Here is a 21,053-nt window from a genome sequence, read left to right on the forward strand (position 1 = left end):
GCCTGAACTTTCAACTTGGCCGCATGGAACCAGAACAAACAGACCACGCGCAAGCCAGGGCACAGGCAGACCCCCCGTGTATTCGGCCCCTCGGTGGGGTGTCCAGCCTGCAGTGCTCCTGCCATGACAAGCCACGCAGCCCAGGGCCCTCTCTCCCAAATGTCCTTGGGATGCAGACGAGGAGCTGCTGTGCATGCTGCAGCCATCACCTACGAGAGAGAGCCTCCACAGCTCAATGCGACAGGGCGAGAGGACACCCCTGCCATGATGCGAATGAGGAAAGTAGAGGGTTATATTTGAGTTCCTACATCTGAAGCTGCCCAAAGCAAAAGAAAACCACTTTCTCATCCAGTCACAGCAGAATAAGCGTGAAGGACTTTTTTTAGTAGCATGCACAGTATTGAAGCAAATCCAGAATTCAGCAAACATCTCACTTGCCCACAGATGATCGTAAGGTTAATTCAAAGATATTCTTACAAGTGCTAGGAAGGGAAGGAATTGGTTGTTTTAGAGTTCCCATAGGTGAGTCAGTAATTTTACAGAAAAATCAAAGGGACAGGTCCTGCTTGAGGAAGAACAGAACAAAAAAAGTAAATTTGAGCAACAAGGAAACGAGAGTTGAAGACACAATAAGACATTCGTGCACTCAGCCACATGCCTGTCAGGAGAGTTTCACCCATAGTTCCCTGTCCACAGTTCAAACCGCATTTATGACCCAAAGCAGAATCACTTCTGCACTCGTGTTATGAATAAATAAACCCCTTCTTGATTATTTTTATCCCTCAGTAATAGCAAAAGCAACATACTTCATCACAGAGGACATTGAACAGATCTGTCAAGATGGATACATACAAAAAACATTTTCATGATGACATCTGACATTGCATTCAGAAATAAAAATAAACATTTTATTTCCTCAAGATAGGGATCAAAACAACAAAGAGGGAGAAAAATCTGCTATGTTTTTTTCTTCTGTATTTAAGCGCTGTAGATAACTTGCAAGAAGGTAGGGAGAATTTCCTTGGACCTCCTGCCCACTTGTGCTGGGAACCCACAGGGCCAACAGCTTTGGGCATTCATACTCTCATCCATACGAGCCTCAAGGCCTCCCTGCATCTCTCCTACTCGGGGGCCATGAGAACAACGCTCAGCTCCTCAAAAATATTGCAGTTCCTACTTTTCCCTGTACTGGCTACCTGTGAGTCTTCAGCTCTTCCACCCTCCCCAAACACGTCCCTCTGTGACCAGCTTTAATCCCACCTGACTCCTATTGGGTTTGTGCTCTGGACCTAAACACCAGATGTGGGAGAGCACTTCCACGGGGGACAGGACAGAAATACAGCACCTTCAGTATAGCTCCAAAAGTATGTCAAAATAGCAAAATTAAGCACGGGAATGACATTTTAAAAAAAATATGAAAGAAACAAAGAAAACTTCAATCACACCATGGCTGCTGCAACAATGATGGCAAAACGAGGCCTGTTCCACTCCCCACTCAAAGATGCTTAATCCTGAACAAGAACAAGACACCAGTTTGCTAACCCTCATCACAAGACTTGGTTCACATTTGGGGAGGAAGATATGAACCCAGAAATCCAAGGACTATGTCTGCTTGTTTTAACCACTGCTGACAGATGCAGGTGGCATCTGCAGTATGAGAACAGTGGGTTGTATTTTTTTCCAGCAGCTTTTAAGTTCTTCTCTCTCTGCTTCACACTTTACAGAAAATGATATCTCCTTCTTCAATATTGCAGATGGATTTGTTCAATACCCAGAAGTAGGATAAAGGGGAGCTGGAGCCAGACAGCTGTCATTCCATAGAAACAGGGTCAAAAAATGGCTCCTTCTTCACAGATCCTAGACAACCACCCAAACCATTCTATGCTTCAATATTTTTCTCAGTGCTCACCTACCATGCATTGATGGGTTGTTTGTATCACACGTGGACAAGAAGATATGAGACTAGAAAAGGAGGGGGAGACAGGAAGAAAAACTGAGGGAATATCACACACTCTCATGTTGGTCTGAAATTTGACAATTCATCGCAGAAAATGAGAAACATGTTTACACATCACCCAAACCCAAAATCTTATCTCAAAAAGTCATGTTCCTCTAATGATCACCATTCTGATTTTAAACACTAAACTTCTGACAGACAGACACACAAAGCCTAATGAGCTAAGCTCCCTCTTGCTGGCTTCCACCTCTCCTTTTCTCATCTCTCATCTAACGTCAGCTAAAATTCAAGAGCAGTTTTCCAGTCATGTGGCTTTCTACCAGTGTAATTAACTGACTCACCTATTAGGAAGGACGGTCAGAGACAGCTCACCTGTTCTGGGTAACACTTATACAATTTCAAAATTTCAAGAAACTCCCCACCCCAGCATTTATTTTGCTCATCTGTGGGTTCACAGATTTTAGGCAGGAGGGGAAGGACAAGTTGCAACCTGCAGGCTGAGAGCTGCTCAAAGCACACTTCCAACCCTGCTGCTTCCGACCCACTGCGGAAAAGGGAACCAGGAAGCCTGCTTCTATACAAGCTCCCTATCATTGTTCCAAAGCCTGGTGGGGTTTGCACTTGGCCAAGTAAAAGCATTAGTGATGGCAGTGCTGTAGCTACCAGTGATGCTTGTTTCCATTAAAATGACAATGAAACTCCTGTGACAAGATGGAGGTGGGAGAGCAATAGGAGCACAAGACTCAGGTACTAAAAAAGACAGACTGCCATTGGGGAGAACTCCCTTTCTTTTCTCACTCATGTTTAGTTTTCTATGGTTGTCAAGCGCCCTCCCCCTGATAACAACCTGTGCCACCTTCTCACATTTTGAGGAATAACGTAAGGTTTAGGACATCACAGACTGGTAAAATAAAAAGAAAAAAGAAGAAAGGTGGTAGAAAGGGAGAACAGTGAGAAATGTTAATAGTTAGAGAACATTTACATAATGGCTTTTTTTATATTATTCCAAAAGATTCTATAAAATTTTACAGGTGTCTGCACAAGTCATGTTAGGGTGTCAATGTTCCTAAGAAGAATAAGTTAGCAGTAAGGGTTCTATTTTAAAACATGATTGACTTTGTACAAACAGTTTCAAGGCTTTTGCATAAGAACATTAGATGGCAGCTTCAGAGTATGATTTAAATGACACATAGTAATTCCATCCTGGTGTTCAAGTACGTATCAGGAATACACTAGAGGGGACCGAATTATTATAACAGAAAGTCCTACTGTTGTTCAGTCTTTGCCAATGAGCACAGCCCAGAAGTTTTTTAACAGTATAGTACAGAGCAAGTTACCTTTCTTTGCTTTCTTCTGTAGCTTCAGTGTGTCAGACGATTTCTTTTTTATCTCTTGGCGGGCTTTTTTGTATTCTAAAAAACACACACAGTCTCTATTATCAACATACTCAGTGTCAAAATGAATGTTTTTCATAGAAAAGGCTACGTTTGAAGACATTAGACTACCAATTTTAGAGGACAGCTACTATTAATCAAAGCAGCTTAGAACTCACATTTTGTAGTGCCTATACATTTGGCTTAATATAACATTTTAGGGTGTGAGCACATTCACATACCAAAATCTTTTCCAAATAAACAAAGCCTTTACAGAAATAACAACTGAGAACACAGTACAAAATTGGAGTGCTTTTCACTTCAGACTCATCCACTCTCAGAAATGGAAAACAGAGATGACAGGTTTCTCGAAACATCTGTGTTCAAAAACAAGCATCCAGAAATGGCAAGGCAGAGAATATCCTGTGATCCCTCTCCAGCATGAGAGTCAGGCAGAGGGAGAGAGTGCTAAACTTTGCCCAAGGAAGGGTCACATTGCTAGCTCTTTCTGATGAAGTGGAACACACTGCAGTTGTCCTCATTTTCAGATGAGCTGCAAATCCTGGGAGAATTAAAATCCCAGAACAAAATATTCAACCTCTAGTGCAGGGACACTAAAGGTACCAGATATGAAAGCTGATATTTAAAAAAAAATAAAAAAAAATAAAAGGCATGTATGCATGTATATACATATACACATACACTTTAACAAAGGAGTCAATGTTACTACTCTTCTAATAAATGGAAAAACAGAAGCAGGCTGGTGGCAGGCACAAGAACTGTACCAAGGCCAACTGCACCCCCAACACCCAAGTCTGCCCACTAAACCCTAAATCTCACTGCCACTTTGGCCAGGGTCACCCCTACCTGCAGGAACCCAGGTGATTCCTCCCTACCTGCTTAACACTCTCTGCAGCACAAGGTAGAGATTTTATCAAGGGCTGCTGATTCAACTGCTTCTATGTGATCACAGTAACAGTGGAGCAAGAAGCAAATCCTCTTGTGGAGGACAAGCCCACTCCTTCCCATCAGTTCTCACCCTCTACAAAATAAGTTATGGTCCTCTTGCTTCTTTCAGACATAGCAAAAGTCTTCAATTTTCAAGTGCTGAACTGGAACCTGCTTTCAGCACCTGCGCTAGAGGGCCACCATCCCCAATTAAAGTTTTGCAAAGCCAAAGGCATCTACCTATGCACTTGCTATGCAAGACTGCTGACTCCTGCTCATTCCCCCAGGAAAGCCTCTGGAGCACTGCAGCTCTGGGCATCCCATGTCCACGACACAGCTCTCCCGCTCCCCAGGTGCACATTTCTGTGTGGCATCAGGTATAAAATAACAATGCTCAGTGTTTTACAGGGCTGTGCATTCTCTGGAGGACGCTGCGTCTGAGGCATAACATGATCTTACAATTTGCTTTTAACAACACCCCGGGGCTTTGCAGGGATAGATGTGGCATCTCCAGTCCTCAGCACTATCGGAGAACACACAGTGAGAGCAGGCTAACAGAGTTAAAACTAGTCACGGCTTATCAGTCAAGGAAACAACCTACCCCTTGGGGTCCTGCAAACTAAACCTTCAAAATGCATAGCAAGGGTTAAAATTTCGTTAGGCACTTTGGGAGAGGAGTGTTTTAGAAGCGAGAAGTTGCTATACATATTTAAGCACATCATTCAGTTCCCCAGTACAAACATGAAAAGAGGAAGAAAAACTGATATTACAATCTTACTCCTATTAAAGAATTCTTCCTCTGTAACTACCTTTTGCATGGTCTTTATCCAGCTGATTGGCCACTTTCTTCCACTCTTCCATCTGTTCTTGAAGTGGGTTTATCAGACAGTCAATTAAAGCACTAATTTTGTTGGAAAAACACAAAGAGCAATCAAATCCTGCAGATGCCCCTATTCTTACAGAGAGAGCCAAGGTCAATATTGGAGTATTTTTACTTTTTGCTGTGACAGCTACCAGTGTCACAATGTAAATATCAGAACATAAAAATGTTTACATTGGAGAAAGCAAAAGAAAGAACTGGATCAAAAAAAAGTAAAAATCCACATCACAAGATAACCAGAATTACTGCACAGAAGTTCAGGACAGTGAGGAACAGAGAATAAAGCAGAGGAGTGACCCAAAACAGGTCAATGTAAACAGTTAGATCCTACTCAGCTGTCACACAGTTTAAATGGATACTCTGGGGACCAGAAAGGTTCACAAAGCCATGAAGATTATAAACTTAAATAACACATTTATATACACAAGAAGACAGAGCAGTTGTACAAGAGAACAACATCCTGGCCACTGATGGGCCTCACCTCGCACCAGTGGAGCCCATGATACAGCACCAGTAATCCTGCACTAATTAATGAGACTGGGATCAAATCATTTAAATAGCTAACTCTCAGGTAATTGCAGACTAAAGTTGTCTCTTCACAGCCAATTTCTTAAATATCTTTATTTTAAAATAATCATAGAAAAATCATAGAATGGTTTGGGTTGGAAGGGACCTTAAAAGTCATCTAGTTCCAATTCCCCTGCCATGGGCAAGGACACCTTCCATTAGACCAGGTTGCTCAGGGCCTCATCCAACCTGGCCTTGAATACTTCCAAAGATGGTGGAAAAAGGGAAAAAACATACCAAGTCATTAGCAAATGGTGAAGCATCATTTTTTTTTTCACCTCAGGTCAAGTATAACTTGCAAGTTTGATTAAAAAGCACACATGCAAACTACAATTTGTACAAATTGTTTTTGTACAGCCCAGCTTACATATGAGCTAATCCTCTCTCATTACCTCTACAGTCTAACTTCAACAGCAAAAAGAGAATGAGAGAATTTGCCTTTTCCACACTCATCTGCTGAATGTTTTTTTCTTGGCCACAAGCTGTTTGGGCTCTCAAGTAAGCTGAGGAAGCAGCACAACATGCTGCTGCTGCTTTAAAACTTAGTAACAAAGCTTCAAGTCCTGAAACAAAGACAGGTCAGTTGGTCACATCAGCAGCCGCCTGCTCAGCACTGAGTAACAGGAACTGAGAGTGGGACTTTGCAGCATACAGAGGTGATTTGAGGTGACTAGCCCAGCCCCCAGAATACGCAGGGAAATCCTGCATGTTCACAGCACCTAATGTGCTGTGGGGCAGAGAAAACTTGCTGTTCTCAGTGACATGGGCAGAGATCAGCTGAGAAGCCAATGCTGGTGAACAGCTTTAGCATTAGAAAGATGAACCTCCAGTGCCAGGCCAGGTAGGGAGCCACTCACCTTGAGAACTGCCGGAGTTTTGACTCTATACTTCTGTGCCTCATACACATCCTGGTGAGAGCAGACCCAATCTCTCTGGTACCACCTGAAAAACAAAAAACAAAAGGCAGGTGAGACCCCGATGAGATTCCTGCCTGTGGTATAGAGGCATAAGAACCAGGAGGCAGGTGCCAAGTCTTCCAGAGCAACTGTAAAACAAATTACTAGTAACTATAGAATCAACCAGACTATTAACAGGGCAGACCTCGGGGGTATCTGCCACCTCGGGAAGAGATTAATTCCTGTTTACCAAGAGACCAGAACTGAACAATCAAACACGAAAAAAACGCAGTTCTTCCCAGCACCTTTCTGTGCCATGAGGTCCAACTCCATGGTAGAAGAATTAGAAGTGCCTGAAGATGTCAAGAGCCAAGAAGCAAAGCTGGCACAAGGGGAGTGGGCATCTATAGAGAGTTTATTTACCCATTTTGGAAATAAACCTAGGTGATCCAATCCAATTTTCTCATGTCTGGATTCTTTAGATCCAGTGCCTCAAAGGGATTCTGCTCCTCCGGGATATGTGCCCGATCCCACATGCCGCAGGTCCCGGCATTGCCAGGAGGTGGCGCCGTTCGCTGCAGCCCCTCGCGCATCCCACAGGTGGGACAACCAGCGGTTTTCCAAGTGTTCCTCCTCCTCCTCCCAAGTTGTGCCTTCCGAAAACACACATTTCTTCATTCCCCACTTCAATCAGCATTACCAACTCTGACCAGCCCGTCAAATTTTGATATAACTTTGTTTTGATTAGTTGCTAGGTTTGGTAATTGCTTGGTTCCTATTTGCAAGTCAAATCTACTATTTTCAGGGTAACAAACATCAACCCTTGTACAAAACGTTTCCAAACTGCAGTGCTCTCTGCAACAGTGAATATATCAGCAACTATTTAAAAGACCTATTTGATTATTAGAATAACTTTGGACTTGTATCACAGACTAAAATCTTCCTTAGGCTTTAAAAATGGCATTGCCCAAGTAAAAAAAAAAATCTTCCCAAGAAACTTGAAAATTTTTGATCATTTGAGTTTTTAAACATGAAAAAAGTCACCATCTTCCTGCATTCTTGTGAAATTAAATCCTGTGCCCACAAAATGGCTGTGGAACAAAGACACTAAATAACTGGAACAAACTGTGGCTATTTGGCATTTTCCATTGTTCAAAAAGATAAACAGAAAGTCCTTTGTGACTTGCCCAACTACTCATGTTTTTATAAGGAGCTATTGAAATAATATTATTTAGTAACACTGAAGAGCTGTAGCCTCTCTGCATATGAGTGGTTGGGAATAGCATACGGACTCCAGCCTGTGGAAGAGATGGATCCAAACCCATCTCTTCCAGTGATGCTGCACTTGCACACACTGAGACGGACTCCGGTAACTTGAAAAGCAATACAAAAGATGGGGAGAGGCGTAACAGAGAGAAAACAACTGGAGAAAGAGGACAACATCCACAACAAAACATCTTTATCCCAAAACATGGGCATTTTTCTCTTGGAGCCACTGCCAAATAAAAGTAATTTTATTTCAGAGCCCAATATGGCACAACTCCAATGACAGAGAAGGAGAAATGAAGCAAAAACTTCCATGGCCATCAGCAGAGTAATTCTGAACTGAGTTTAAGCAAAAGGTAGGTTTTTCAGGTTGAAAACTCACTGACATACTGGAATATTAAATACTGTCAATGGTTAAGTGACACTGCTTTCCTAAGTCTGTTATATGAAAAAGGAAGGGTCATATCAGAACAATGATAAGGAAATAAGGCACCATGTGTTTTGGAGACTAGGAAACGAGGGCCAGTTACTGTTAATATTAAATTGCAAGATAACAGAATTTTACCTGAAACACCAACAACCAAAGGATAAATATATCCCCTCAATATATAGTACAGATGGGCGGGCAAGGTCAGCCAAACAGCAATATAAAGTTTGGCCTATACACTGGTAGTTGAGCTGGTTTAAAAAACAAACAAAAAACAAAACAAAACAAAAAACACAAAACAAACCAAACAAAAACAAAGAACCACCCCCCCAAAATAACAAAAAAATCCCACAAAAAACCCAAACCAAAACAAAAAACCCAAACCACAACAAAAATAAATAAAACCTGGAATAAAAAGGTTATTACATAGAAAAAAAAAACAAAACAAACTTGTTGGGAATGAGGAGGCTAGTGGTTCTTCCCACCTTTTGAAACTTCATGTTAACCATGAAGTGTTTACAAGAACATGAAAAGATGAGGTGTTAATTTAATTCTGTGAATAAAGATTACTCTAACTAAGTAAAGTAAAGGGGAAAAAATAGTCCGGAGAAATTTTTAATGTCCCTTCTGGAAACAGGGTGTGCCAGATGATGGGTTTAGGATTCCGCTCGGGAAAGAGAATGAGGGGTGCTGCTGGAAAGTTTGGGAGGGCTGATCCTGCACCTCAGCTTCATCAGCATGGACTCAGGGAGGGCTGTGGGGAGTGGGTCAGGGCTGGCAAAGGTCATCGGACTAAAGGAAGGACAGTACGGGCCCATCTTGTCCCACACCTGAATCCCACTGCTTCTCCTAAATGTATTAAGTACTCCAACAGCACTGGAGTTAAACAGAGTTTTACCTTGCTGATCCCAGCTATACTAACTGTCAAGAATACAAATGCTTCCTGAGAAAGCAAGAAAAAGTTAAATACGGGCCTCTCAACACCCTTTGATTTATTGAGCTGGAGCACTGTGGCCATCATCGATGTAGTCAGCTGTTCTTCCAGGAACACCTGTAGGGCAAAGGATTTATCTCAACTTTCAGAAGGAGATTTCAGCAAGGGTTGGTTCCCATAGGCAGAACTGTACTGATGCTCCTGTTTCCAAAGTACTGGGATCAGCTGGCTACACAAACTGCCAGAAGGGAATCTGTACCACTGCAGTGGTTTGAAAATATCCAGAGGTAACAAGGGATGGTAGCTTGGATTTGTTTCTTTCACCCAATCTCAGCTGCAGTGAACAAGAGTAACATATGCTTTACATAAATTACTCACAGCAGCAGCAGGTGGCCAAAGTATGTACTCTGCACACAGAGATGGACCTCACAAGCAGCACTAATGTGTGTGCAAGTCCTGGTATTGGCTACGCACCTGAGTAGTCAAAAATCTAGGAAGGAGTTTATTGCACTGGGCAATGCCACGGTCATACAAAACTTGCTTTAGCCTCCAACTTAATTTATTGTTTATCTTTTCAAATACCTGCTCCAAAAGCGACCGATTGCGTACTGACTCAAGGACAGAGCCATGAGCTAGGCAGGTAGAAGACCAGTGTAGATAACTTCTTTTTCAGTGCCATCAACCCACAGACGCAGTGGCAAAAAGAGCATCTGACAGAGAAGTCTATCAGGATTATGCCGAACGCACTGCCCATCTCCACTTCACTTACAAACAGGTCTCTGGAAGAAAGTTATGGCATTCTCCGGTATTCTCCAACGTCCCAAAAAGAAATACTGAGGCCACACTAGTAAACTTTTCATCAACCCAGGAGTATGTTGGAGGGGTGACCTGGGCTCCATTCACTGCTCTGCAGCTATGCAAGTCAAATTGCTGTGCCTGGGACTCTCAGTTTATGAAATGAGGCTGTGAATTATCTGCTTCTCTGACATATCGTAATAATTCATCCATTAAGACAAACAATGCCTGGGAACAGTGTAAAGTAATACTTCGAAACCGGAGATGAGAGCTGTATTCATCAGAATTCCCACTCAGAGAAAGTGGCTTAACAAAACGCTCCTGTCAAATTTGATTAGAAAGTGGGTGATAACATCAGCTTGATTTCTCATAAGTAAAAGGTGACTCTGCAAGGCAAAACGTGCTTTTGCTCTCACCTGCTTCCTCCTTTCCTGCCTAAGCCTGTAAAAGATCACAAACTTTTTTCATGTAAGATAATTAAATGAAAGTCTGTGGATCACCACACTACAATGAGCCCACTATAAAGGCATAAATGATTTTCTTTTGATGCTTGTTTGTCATTCAACATTGCAGAGAGACAACAGGGACAGATTGTAGGAAAGAGACTCAATTGTTTTATTGGAGTCATTATGTTTGTGTTTAATGATGATCATATATCAAGGAAATGATTATTTGATGAAATGTGCAGCTGTACAACTGCATGGCCTCTATATATTCCAAACAACTCGCTACAATCAACCTCTTATCTTCCTCCTCTCCCTTCACTGCTGAGCAACCCCAGCAGGCTCAGAAGATGTCGCCTTTCAGGAAGTGCCTTTAAGACTCCAACTTGTTAACGAGTTCATCTTTGTCTTCAAGGGCATAGTCCAAATGTTTCAGCTACTTCCCTCTTTCCAAAAAGGGAAAGAATGATGAAAAATGGGTGTAATATGTTTATAATTTCAAAGTTATCAGAAGAGGTTTCCATTTTTGAGTAAAGATTAAAGCAGGAGCAGAACGGAGGCTGGATTATTAAATACAACTCTGAACACGGAGGCTATGACAGGATGACTAACAGTAGGACATTTTAAGTTAATGGTCATTTCTCAACCCTTATCCAAATTCATGCTGTTAGAAGAGCAAGCAGTTTCCATCACTAATTACATGTGACATGGACCTTGATCTTACAAAACTTTTTATGCGTATGTCTCCATGAAACTCAAGAATGATGGGATCAGTTCCAGGCTGTTACACAAGACAGAGGAAAAATGAGGGCTTTTGCCTAAAAGTGACTAGCACAGGGATAAGTCACTACTGGGACACAAGTAAGCAATCACTACAGGGACAGAAATCTGGAAGTGGAGCTACGGGAGCACTTTATGTTTCAGGGTGTCAATGGCCTCCAGGTAAGGCTTGTAAGTTGGAAAAACACACCAAGAACTGCAGAAAATAGAAGGATCTTGTTCTGCATCTACCAGTCAGAAAAAGAAAACAGGACACCCTTAGTCCTACAGCTCCTATGAGCCTTTATGAGCAGCACTTCATATTAAAGTTTCTGAAAGCTGCTGCAGCAAAAAACCCTTATTTACTGAACTTTTTTTAAAATTTAATTTAGACATCCTTCAGAGAAGACTGGATCAACAAATGCAGATTCAAGGTCAAGCTCACCTATGAATTTTAGACTAACCAAATTTAACAAACTATGGCAGGCCATTGTCATATGCTGCACTGCTGTGGTTGTCATTGCAAAGGAACAGATTGTTTGCAATGTTCAGTCAAGTGCCTTTTGGGCAAATTACTTGGAAAATATATTTACAGAGGCCTGCTATGAAGTTGTCACATTTGCCAAAGCCCCATACAGACCCATTGAGAGGCAAATGCATTACAGGGTTTATTTTCTTGTTTGCAGAAGAAACTAGCATTTGTTCACAGATGAGATTAACATTTTCTCAAACTGTACTTTCACTGATCTTAAAGGAAGGAGATCTTAAGGAGAAGACTGGCAGTGGCAGTTAGTTAAAGCAGCAAAAGAACCAAAGGAACAGGAAACCTGAACCACCCCTAGCCCGCAGCCTGCCCTGGCAACCACCAGCTTTCGGAAGTCCTTAAAACAGACTATGGTCATGTTCTTTGCTAAAGAACATGCCAGAAAGCTCTTGTGACTTCTTCTGATCTAGCTTATTCCTCTGCTAAGCAGCATTTTTGCTTACACTAGCTGTTCTCCAAGCAGAGCACTGGGCAAAATCCTCACCCCACAGGAGTCAACATGAGCAGTGCCAGTAAAGAAGCAGGGTCAGAATTTCACTCATGCACACAGAGATCACTATACGGTCCATCCAACACATAAATACAGTCATGAACCAACCCTGCTCTGATCTCTGGACAGTTTAGGTTTAGTCAGCCTTCAGTGCATGAATGAAAAGCTCTCCTGTGGCCCTCTGCTTTGAAAGAGGATGTCACACACACAGGTGGCCAAAAATGCTTTGGGATGGTTTAAGTTATCGTAGGACACATTGGTTCAATTTTTGAGAAACTAAGAAGTCTGTCATTGATTCATGAAATTGTAAGACACACAAAATGCATCACTGAACTGTGATATCCTGTTAGGGAGAGTAAAAGTCCAAGCAGAAATGTTTGCCAGTAACAAAATCCTCAAGTCTGAGGTGTTTGTGTCAGGAGTGCAAGCTGGATTGGTCCCTCCTCCTTTCTCTTTCTCAAACAGTGTTGCCAGCACAGACAGCAGCATTTTTCTTCTGGTGATTTCTTTCAAGAATTAATATCCATCCCTCCTCACAGGTGCTTGTTGCTCATTTTTATGAGCCCAGAGTTCTGCATCAAGGTTTTAATGCCACAAAAACAATGCATCATTAGAAACAGATTTGCTTAGAAGACCAAATGCCAGACTTGTGTTTTCCAAGGGCCATTATTTACATTTTATTCTTTGGAATACAAATAATTTCAGTACTGAAAACGTACAGGGTCTGCTAAACATCTGTACTCACAATGAAGCTGTGCCCACTAACACTGTCCATACCTTTTCCTCATTTTTTTTTCAAATTTATAGAAAAACGTATTTCCGGAATCATTCTAGAAACAGCTCCATAAACCTAACAGTCTTAATCTGAATAGATCCAACTGCATTGCTCCAAATGCTACACCCACTAATGGCTCAAGGAAGGCAGGTGACATGAGTCACCAAGCTCGCTCTCCAATAAAAAAAGGAGCACGCTAATAAAAAGGACTCTGTGATGAAAAGGGAATTCCTGAGGCTGCTAAAGAACGTGAGGCCAAGCTTGTGCACTATCTCAGAGTAATCCCTCACCTATGCAGCATTCCAGAGCTGAGCTGCCAGCAAACAAGTATCTAAGGGCCAGCTCCATCAGCCAGGGATACTTACCGCACTGAGGACCACGCTCCGCTGCGTGCTCCAGATGGTGGAAAGACGGAGATCTGGTTCAGGCCTATTTAGATAACCAGACTCACTGATCTCCATACCTTCATGAATTTGGCTCTAAATGAACATTTAATGTCAGCCCAATATGTGAAGAAGGCAGTAACTCACGATAATTATGTTCTTCTGAAGTACCAGTCTTTATTTCGTCTGGGCCCAGCGATGAGCTGTGATGTAATCTGATTAGAAGCCAGCAGTATTCAATGAGGGAAAGGGATAATACACTTACAGCAAATGGCTTGGAACGCCAAGTGCAATTCCACTGCACACTCGGCAGCACATGCACTGCTTATTTTGAACTGACAACTTCCACAGAGGCTGTAAAAAGCCTTGAAGCTCTCTCTCCTCTGTGTTTAGCTATTGGCCTTCTGAACACCTCTAGCCCCAGAAGCCAAAAGCCCCTTAACTCGGGTCTCCCGACCACCTGTGCTGCTGATCCCAATCCAGCAAGGATTCCAGCTACCACCAAATGGCTGTTGCCTCCAAAGCAAAATCAAGCACCACCAGGACAAGCAGGTGCAAAAAGCAGAAGAAAAGTTTATTTTTAAATCCAAGTCAGCAGATCTAACTGAAACCCCACAGCAAGCAGATCTGCAAAATAAGGCAGTGCTATTTTTATATGCTGTCACTCCTTCCACCAGAGCACGCTTCCTTTAGTGAATGGAGGGAAAGATCATGGAGGGACAAAGGGAGGTAAATATCATTCAAACCACCACAAGAAATTATCAGTTCAAGAAATTTTAGAGAAAGTCTGTTGTTTTTCAGTTAGTTATACAGAGACACATTATCATCAACCCATCAAAAGACTTAATGCACACCTAAGAACTGAGAGCAGCATCTCAGTCCCTGGGCACAAGGGGAAGCTCTGCCCCTGCCCCAAGTATTCAGGGATGTGGTTCCCTGACACTGGAGCAAACTTGTGCCTTTGCTCAGAGTTAATGATCTCTAACTACAACAGGCACATACACATGGGGGGGGTGGTGTACTGGAGGTGATGCTTCAAAAGGCAATACATATATCTTCATTCACGTACTTTCTCAATGCAGCTGCTCTGTGTGCTCCAAATTTAAAAACTGTCTCAAATATTTATTGGAATAGCCATGGCTTAACTTCATCCCTACTGATTGATTCAGTGCGACTCCAAACTCATTTCAACATGGCTTGGTAGAAGCCTTCTTGGTAGAAGAGATTAAAAACACACTGACTTTGCAGACTTCTTCTACTCTCTACCCCAGGAGACTCATGAGCGCACGGAGAACCTGTGCACCTCTTAAATCAAGTGGCAGATAATGAGAGGGTAGCATGAATCCATGGCACTGGTGTTTGCAGTTACCCGGATTGCCTCAAAGTTCATATTCCCTGGTGCTATATATACAGACAGTTGTGCTGTTTACTGGGTCAGCTCTCAAACAGTTAACCAGCTTTAACCCCAGTGATAGGTTTGGGGGTTTTTTTGGCCGCACTCGACTAATTTTGAATGTCAGCTTCCTCAACCTTGCTGAAATATAATGAATTTTCACAAAAGCAAAGGAGAACGTCACTGCATGGGTTTGACACCAGCTGGCTGCTTGAGCCTGCAGTACAAAGGAATTTGATATACAACAGTGAACTCAGCAAAAGACATAATCCACCTGTTATGGAAAGTGAAATGAGGACAGTTTCATCTCCAAGCAGAGGAACCACAGACCTTTGTGCTTTTGGCTACAAGCTCAATAAGCACACGCTCTGAAAAACACAGCAAACTCTGAGTTCATACTTCTGAATTTAGAAAAAGTACAGACATTTTCTCCTTTACTTTCAAGCAGCGAGTGAAGTTCACACAAGGCTTGCATGCAGATCAGGTGAGACAGCTTACAAGCACCGGGCTGTGCTCACCAGATCTTTGGCTGCCTTGAATGCACAGATTCACATGTTCCGCCGGCAAACTCCTGTTTATCCCATAAATCCTTCTGAACAATCTACGCTGTCAGCCTGCATTTAAAGTGTGCCTGCTTAAACCACAAAGAGTACAGCAGGAGAGAAGCTCCAATTCTTTGATTCACAAAAAGAAAAAAGCCCATCTTGTACAGAAGATCAAACGAAGCTGCCTCGGTGTACGGCATTACAAGCATGACGTACAGCACCACACTCGGCAGCGCTGACTGGCATGCAAGCACCAAGGATATGCTTATCTCTTTCTGCCAGGACAGAGTAACTACATTTCTTCTTCCAAACAAGCCCTGCTGAACTGTACAAATGCATCTCGACCACTGAAACAGCAGATGCACACAATTTGGTTGAACTTGCCTGCTGTGACCTGCACACACGAAATTGCACACCAGGGTTGTAAGAGCTGAGCAAGAAGGCCAAGTTTTGAAATAGCACTTGATCACCCTTAGTAAGAACTGCAAGAAGCTTCTGAAAACCAGGATTTGAATCAATGAGAAAGATTAGAATTCAAAAGGCAGAAGGAAAACAAAGATTAATTAAGAACAGGGCTTTGCAAATCTTGAAATTTAAACCCTGAAAGGGGAGAAGAAGCTATCCTCCTTCTCCACTGTTTTAGCCATTCTCTCATGGCAGCACAGAACACCTTTAGTACCTCCTCCCATTGAACATCCTCCAGAAGAGGACTAGGAAGGGATTCACACCTTACACTCCACCCAGGATAAACCTTCAGAGCACTATCGCTGTTCCAGCCAAGTCCTGCTCATCACCTGAATCTACAGTCCTGAATCACCAAACCAACTGGGGCTGGGCAGCTTTAAACAAGGCTGCAAGCCATATACAGAGTACTGCGAAGGCTTTTGTAGCAGTGCCATGAAAACCTATGATAATATCCTTCTTAGGGGATACCTCTCATTCCACAGTAGGGAAAGTCGATGCACATGGACTGCTCCCCTCCAAATACCGGTGTAACATATTTGGTTATTAGTTCTTCCTTTCAATATCTCATTCAGCAAAAACTAGGGAGACAAGACTGGAAGGGGCCTTGGGAGGCTGTGTGGTCTGCCTCCCCAGTAAAAGTGAGGCCAACTTCGATGAGGTTTCTGGGGGTCTGTCCAGTCCAGCCTTGAGTGTCCCTAGGGGTGGAGATTCCTGGGCTCCTCTTCCTAAGCTGCTGCTTATTGCCACTATAAAATAGTTTTCCTTACCTAAAATCCAGAGTCCACTGTCCCAGCAGTTCAAATCCACTGTTTTCCAAGCACCTCTGACACTGCTTTGCCAACATAACACAGTAAATATATGTGGAAAGTGTTTATTTGTTTTATGCAAGTAAAAGTTTTGATGTCAAAGGAATTCAAACATCCACCACAGGTACACAAAACAGCATTTTCACAACCCAATTTGGGAAAGTCTGTGATATTGTGAAAATTACACAAAGCCAATTAAGGACCTCCTACAAAAAGGAGTCACCCCAGTCGCTAACTTGCTGCATTTCTTCATGTTTCTCAAAAATTAATTCACAGTACTTTACAGCTAAGTTGATTTTAACAAAGAAACATTCATCTGGTCATTTGACACCTCTGGTAATGCAGGAAATCCATCTAAGCCTTACAGCTCCTCACACGCTCTGATGCTCCCTTATTCTTCTAACAGACCTCATCAACCTGCACCTACAATACACAGCTGGTTGTGACCTACTGCTATTAATTTATCCATTAAAGACAAAAGAAAGTGTCGAAGTTGGATGAGGATTTCTGACCTAGGCTTTAACCACTGTAATGCACAGGACTAGCATACAAATTACAAGTTTACAGAAAGTGCTTGGAAAGGGTCACCTCCTACTTAGAATTGTATTATCTACTCGCCCCCAGAGACCACCTTGATTTAGCACCATGTAACCCACATTCCAACACTTCACAGTGATATTGTTACGTGAAAGGTTTCCCCTTCCTTCCATCCTGCTCAGCCATGTGAAGCAGAATCAATTCAACCAGCTCTTCTCCCAAAGATGGTCAATTTGAGGACAGTTTGCTCAGAATCTACACACACAAACATGCACACAGTCACAAAGAGCCTGAGGAAGAAAGTCTTAGATCACTCAACTCTTGCCATGTGGTCTCAAATGCAGCTTGTGTCAGAAAAAGCCAACAGAGATGACAAGATTTTATTTTGCTAACTGAAGCGAGAGCCTTTGGAAGTTTTAATTCTTGAGCTCTAGTTCTAGATCCCCAAGCGTAAGTTTGACTCAAATCCACCTGCTGCTCACCAGCATGGTCAGCTCTGTCCTAAACTGAAAAGCTGAATTCTTGCAAGACAATGAAAAATACAGGCTGCAGAACAAGGATGCAGCTGCTCTGAAAAGGTGGGCAGCAAAGGGAGTTACTGAATTGCCCACCTTCCCGTGACGGGTAGCAATGCTTTAAGGCACTGATCCATGAACTATGTTTTTTGAGACAATGGTGTGTACCCTACCACAAATCCACAGGCAGTGCAAAGCCCAGGCTGCAACACAACTGTGCCAAAATCGTGGCAACCAAATGTTGTACAGAGCAAAGCACCTTCCCACCGTGTACCCAGCAACGAGGGACCCCCACAAGAGCTGCTTAACACCACTGATGTGCCTGTGTTTAACATCTGCACTGAGAAGTAATTTATGATTTTATTTAAGGAGAGCTTCTCAAAGAGGGCAAAGGTGCCTCCAATTGTTTTCCCCAGAGTAAAATGCATCTGCAGACAGTCCTTGAGGAGCAGTTAACACGTGGGTGTTTAATAACACAATGCTGTTCTCATTTCTTGACAGTCTCCTGGGCATTGCAGGGTCAACACAGGCCAAAACTTTTACAAATTTTATGTTGCAGTTGAAAAGAAAAACACACACACTTTTCACATCATTTATAGACTAGACACAACTTGTTCCAGAAAGAACCAATCTGTTTTTCCCACTTGTACAAATACCCAATAACCAACTTAACCACACTGAACAGCCAAACACTTGTACTGGTAACTAGTTTTGTTACCACAACACACCAAAGTGAAAACGAACCTTAATAATGTGACACAAGCAAGATTTAAAGTATATATATTTTTAATGTGCTCGTTTTTCATGTGGTCAACTTCTGCATTTATGCTCTGGTAAGCATGACGTATCATCAGTCTTAATAGACTTCCAGTGCAACAGCAGTTTCTGATTTATTTCTCCCCATCCCACATCCTCTTCAGAGTCCATTTCTATTTCAAGCATCAGTACCCAATGCCTGCAACATCTGCAGGTTGCCAAGCCAGTTTAGCTAAGGAAAAATGGATACAAACTACTTGCCAACAGAAGAAAATACACCCTGCACTGCAAACTGGCTAGCTTGTGCTTTTTCCATCTGTCTGTTAATAAGGCAATGCCAACTGCTAATTAAAACAGAAAGGTTCAAACGGTGTAAAAGCTGTAATTGCAATATGACACGTGTAAGCCTCTAAATATATATTAAAAAAACAAGGCTAAAAAGCCCTCCAGCCCAAACCCTGAAAACAGATCAGCACTCACAGCTTTTCACATTGCATTAAGGAGAACAGAGAGCTGCTGATAGAGGCTCCCCTGCACCGAAGGGAAGCACAAGAAATGCACCAAGAAGCACAGAAAACAGAGACCATGACATCTGCTGTTACACGGCACTGAAGCCACGCTCTCCTCAGGCTCCCGACGAGCCCTTGGGCAGCTGCTGGAGTATCTGTTCGTGACGTCAGCCGACAGCAGCTGCAATGCAGCACTCGCACGGGCGACGAGCATCTCTGGATTCCTCTTCCACTGCCACTCATCCTAAGAGAACTCAAGGGCATGCCTTCGACAGAAATAATTGCCAGGTTTAATCTGTCCAGCTGCAATCCATTCCAGATACAACCGCCTGCGACAGGCTCTAGCCTAGATTTTTGTAACAGTTTGTTTAAAGTAGGTAAAACAAATGATTCAATTAAAAAGACAGCCCCTGAAGAACTGGTTTTTGGTACGGGAGTAAGGGCTATATAATTGGGTCTTGAAGTAAGCAATGTTTCTCTGGTTAAGAAAAAAAATCGGTTCAAAGAAAGTAGTTAGTCTCATTAATCTGCCATTCCCAACAGAATCAAAAGGGTGTGAAAGGCATAGCTTGCACTTCAGAATATAGTAAAACAAGAAAAAGGTACCTCAGTTGGCAACCCAGGATAAACCAACAATACATGTGGGATATGCATTATTTTACTATACAGAAGATGTGGCAAAAACCTATGGCAGCAGAGGTGGGAAGCTCTCACTGTGGGAGACTGCTGAAATAGTAAACATTAACAAGAACAGAATCCCACTGAAGGAGCTCTGGTTTATCTACTAACAAAGCTTTATATCAGGTTTGCTAAATGTAGGTGAGCTAGGGGCAGATGTAGACCTGAAACAACTAAGAAATGTATTAAGCTCCAAAGAGAGAAATGGCAAATCATCTGCCATGAAAACAAAATTAAACCTAACATTACTTTAAAGCACTTAAGAATGTGACTGAAAACAAAACAGCTATAAATCAGCATCAGCAATTACCCATCCAATGACTGCTCCTCTTACTAGAGGCAACTCTTGCAAGTCAAGTCAGCAGACACAATGGGAAGGAGGAGGGAGTATCCCCATAGATATTTTTTCTAGCAGTGACCGAACATGAGAAGACTCCACTTTAGGTTTAACCTAAAGTGCATACAGAACATGATACAATACGGCTTCCTTTGAAGCTTGACTGCCTTTTGCAAAAGGAAGAAAAAGTGGCATCGAAAGAAATCAGCTTGCAAGAAAAGGTGAAGAGACTTTTTAGCAGAAGCTCTTTTCCAACAGGGTACCACCCTCCTTCAGCCTGACCCCTGTGCGGAGTCACCTCCAGGGAGTACCATGGACAGGGTGCTCCTCACCCAAATGTACCTGTTGGTTAGAACCCTGCTGGCTACTAAAAATGCACTTTTGCTTTAAGGTGCTGTTAAGAGTTGCACTGGACATGTTTCAAACTTTGCTGGTGAGAAAACAGTTTGCAATTTCCAAACAACTTTCAATGGGACTTTGCCAGCGAGAAAGACTGACCTATCTCTAACATGGAGAAGTCAAACTGGGGGTACCTCAAACACTTGGGGCAGGATGAGCACCTACCTCAGTCACCTCTCTGCCAAGCCACATGTCAAGAAAAATGTTCTGACAAACAGGCAGAGACCAGAAGTACAATTTGCTCATTTAAAAATACATCTCCCATCAATTTATTCTGCCATCTGTTAGCAGGGTCAAACATCAATCCAAAATCTACACAAGCCATGAGCCCTCGCATGTGAGGCATCCTTCCTTCTGCAGCCAGCAGCACACAAGTGTTTGATGGGCTCAGGATCTCAGCTCAGCCTCCTCTGGTTCTCTGGCCAAAATGATACGGTGCACTTATAGCAAGGCTGTCAGGGACAGCCTTTGGCACACTGCAAACCCAGGCACAAATGTGGATCTTTGGATCTGCAGCAGGATGCTGTTATCCACCCTACTCCCTTAGATTTTGGGCCCTTCTGTCTATTTGTGACTAGCATCAATGTCTCCCAACAGCAGCTCTGGAGCCCTGGAAAGGGCCACTAGTGCATGAAGGATCCCTCCTAAAAATAAGAGCCACTAGTGATGACAACAC

General features: G+C 42.7%; 1 protein-coding gene across 20 annotated transcripts in view; it reads right to left on the reverse strand.

Moving 5' to 3' along the window:
* MTSS1 (MTSS1, I-BAR domain containing) overlaps window positions 1-21,053 on the reverse strand; it is a 125,681-nt gene that overhangs the window by 27,928 nt on the left and 76,700 nt on the right. For 19 of the 20 annotated variants that reach the window (XM_027684526.1, XM_027684525.1, XM_027684543.1 and 16 more), the window contains 3 exons: window positions 6,583-6,667; window positions 5,088-5,179; window positions 3,295-3,369 (listed from right to left, as the gene is read on the reverse strand). In XM_027684526.1, coding sequence (XP_027540327.1) covers window positions 3,295-3,369; window positions 5,088-5,179; window positions 6,583-6,667 — 252 coding nt within the window. Of the gene's footprint in view, window positions 1-3,294; window positions 3,370-5,087; window positions 5,180-6,582; window positions 6,668-16,607; window positions 16,655-21,053 lie in introns of those variants that run through there. The other variant, XM_027684539.1, reaches the window with a different exon arrangement.

The sequence above is a fragment of the Neopelma chrysocephalum genome, unplaced genomic scaffold (genome assembly GCF_003984885.1).
Source record: "Neopelma chrysocephalum unplaced genomic scaffold, ASM398488v2 Primary Assembly neopelma1_66, whole genome shotgun sequence".
In the NCBI taxonomy this organism is placed as follows: domain Eukaryota; kingdom Metazoa; phylum Chordata; class Aves; order Passeriformes; family Pipridae; genus Neopelma; species Neopelma chrysocephalum.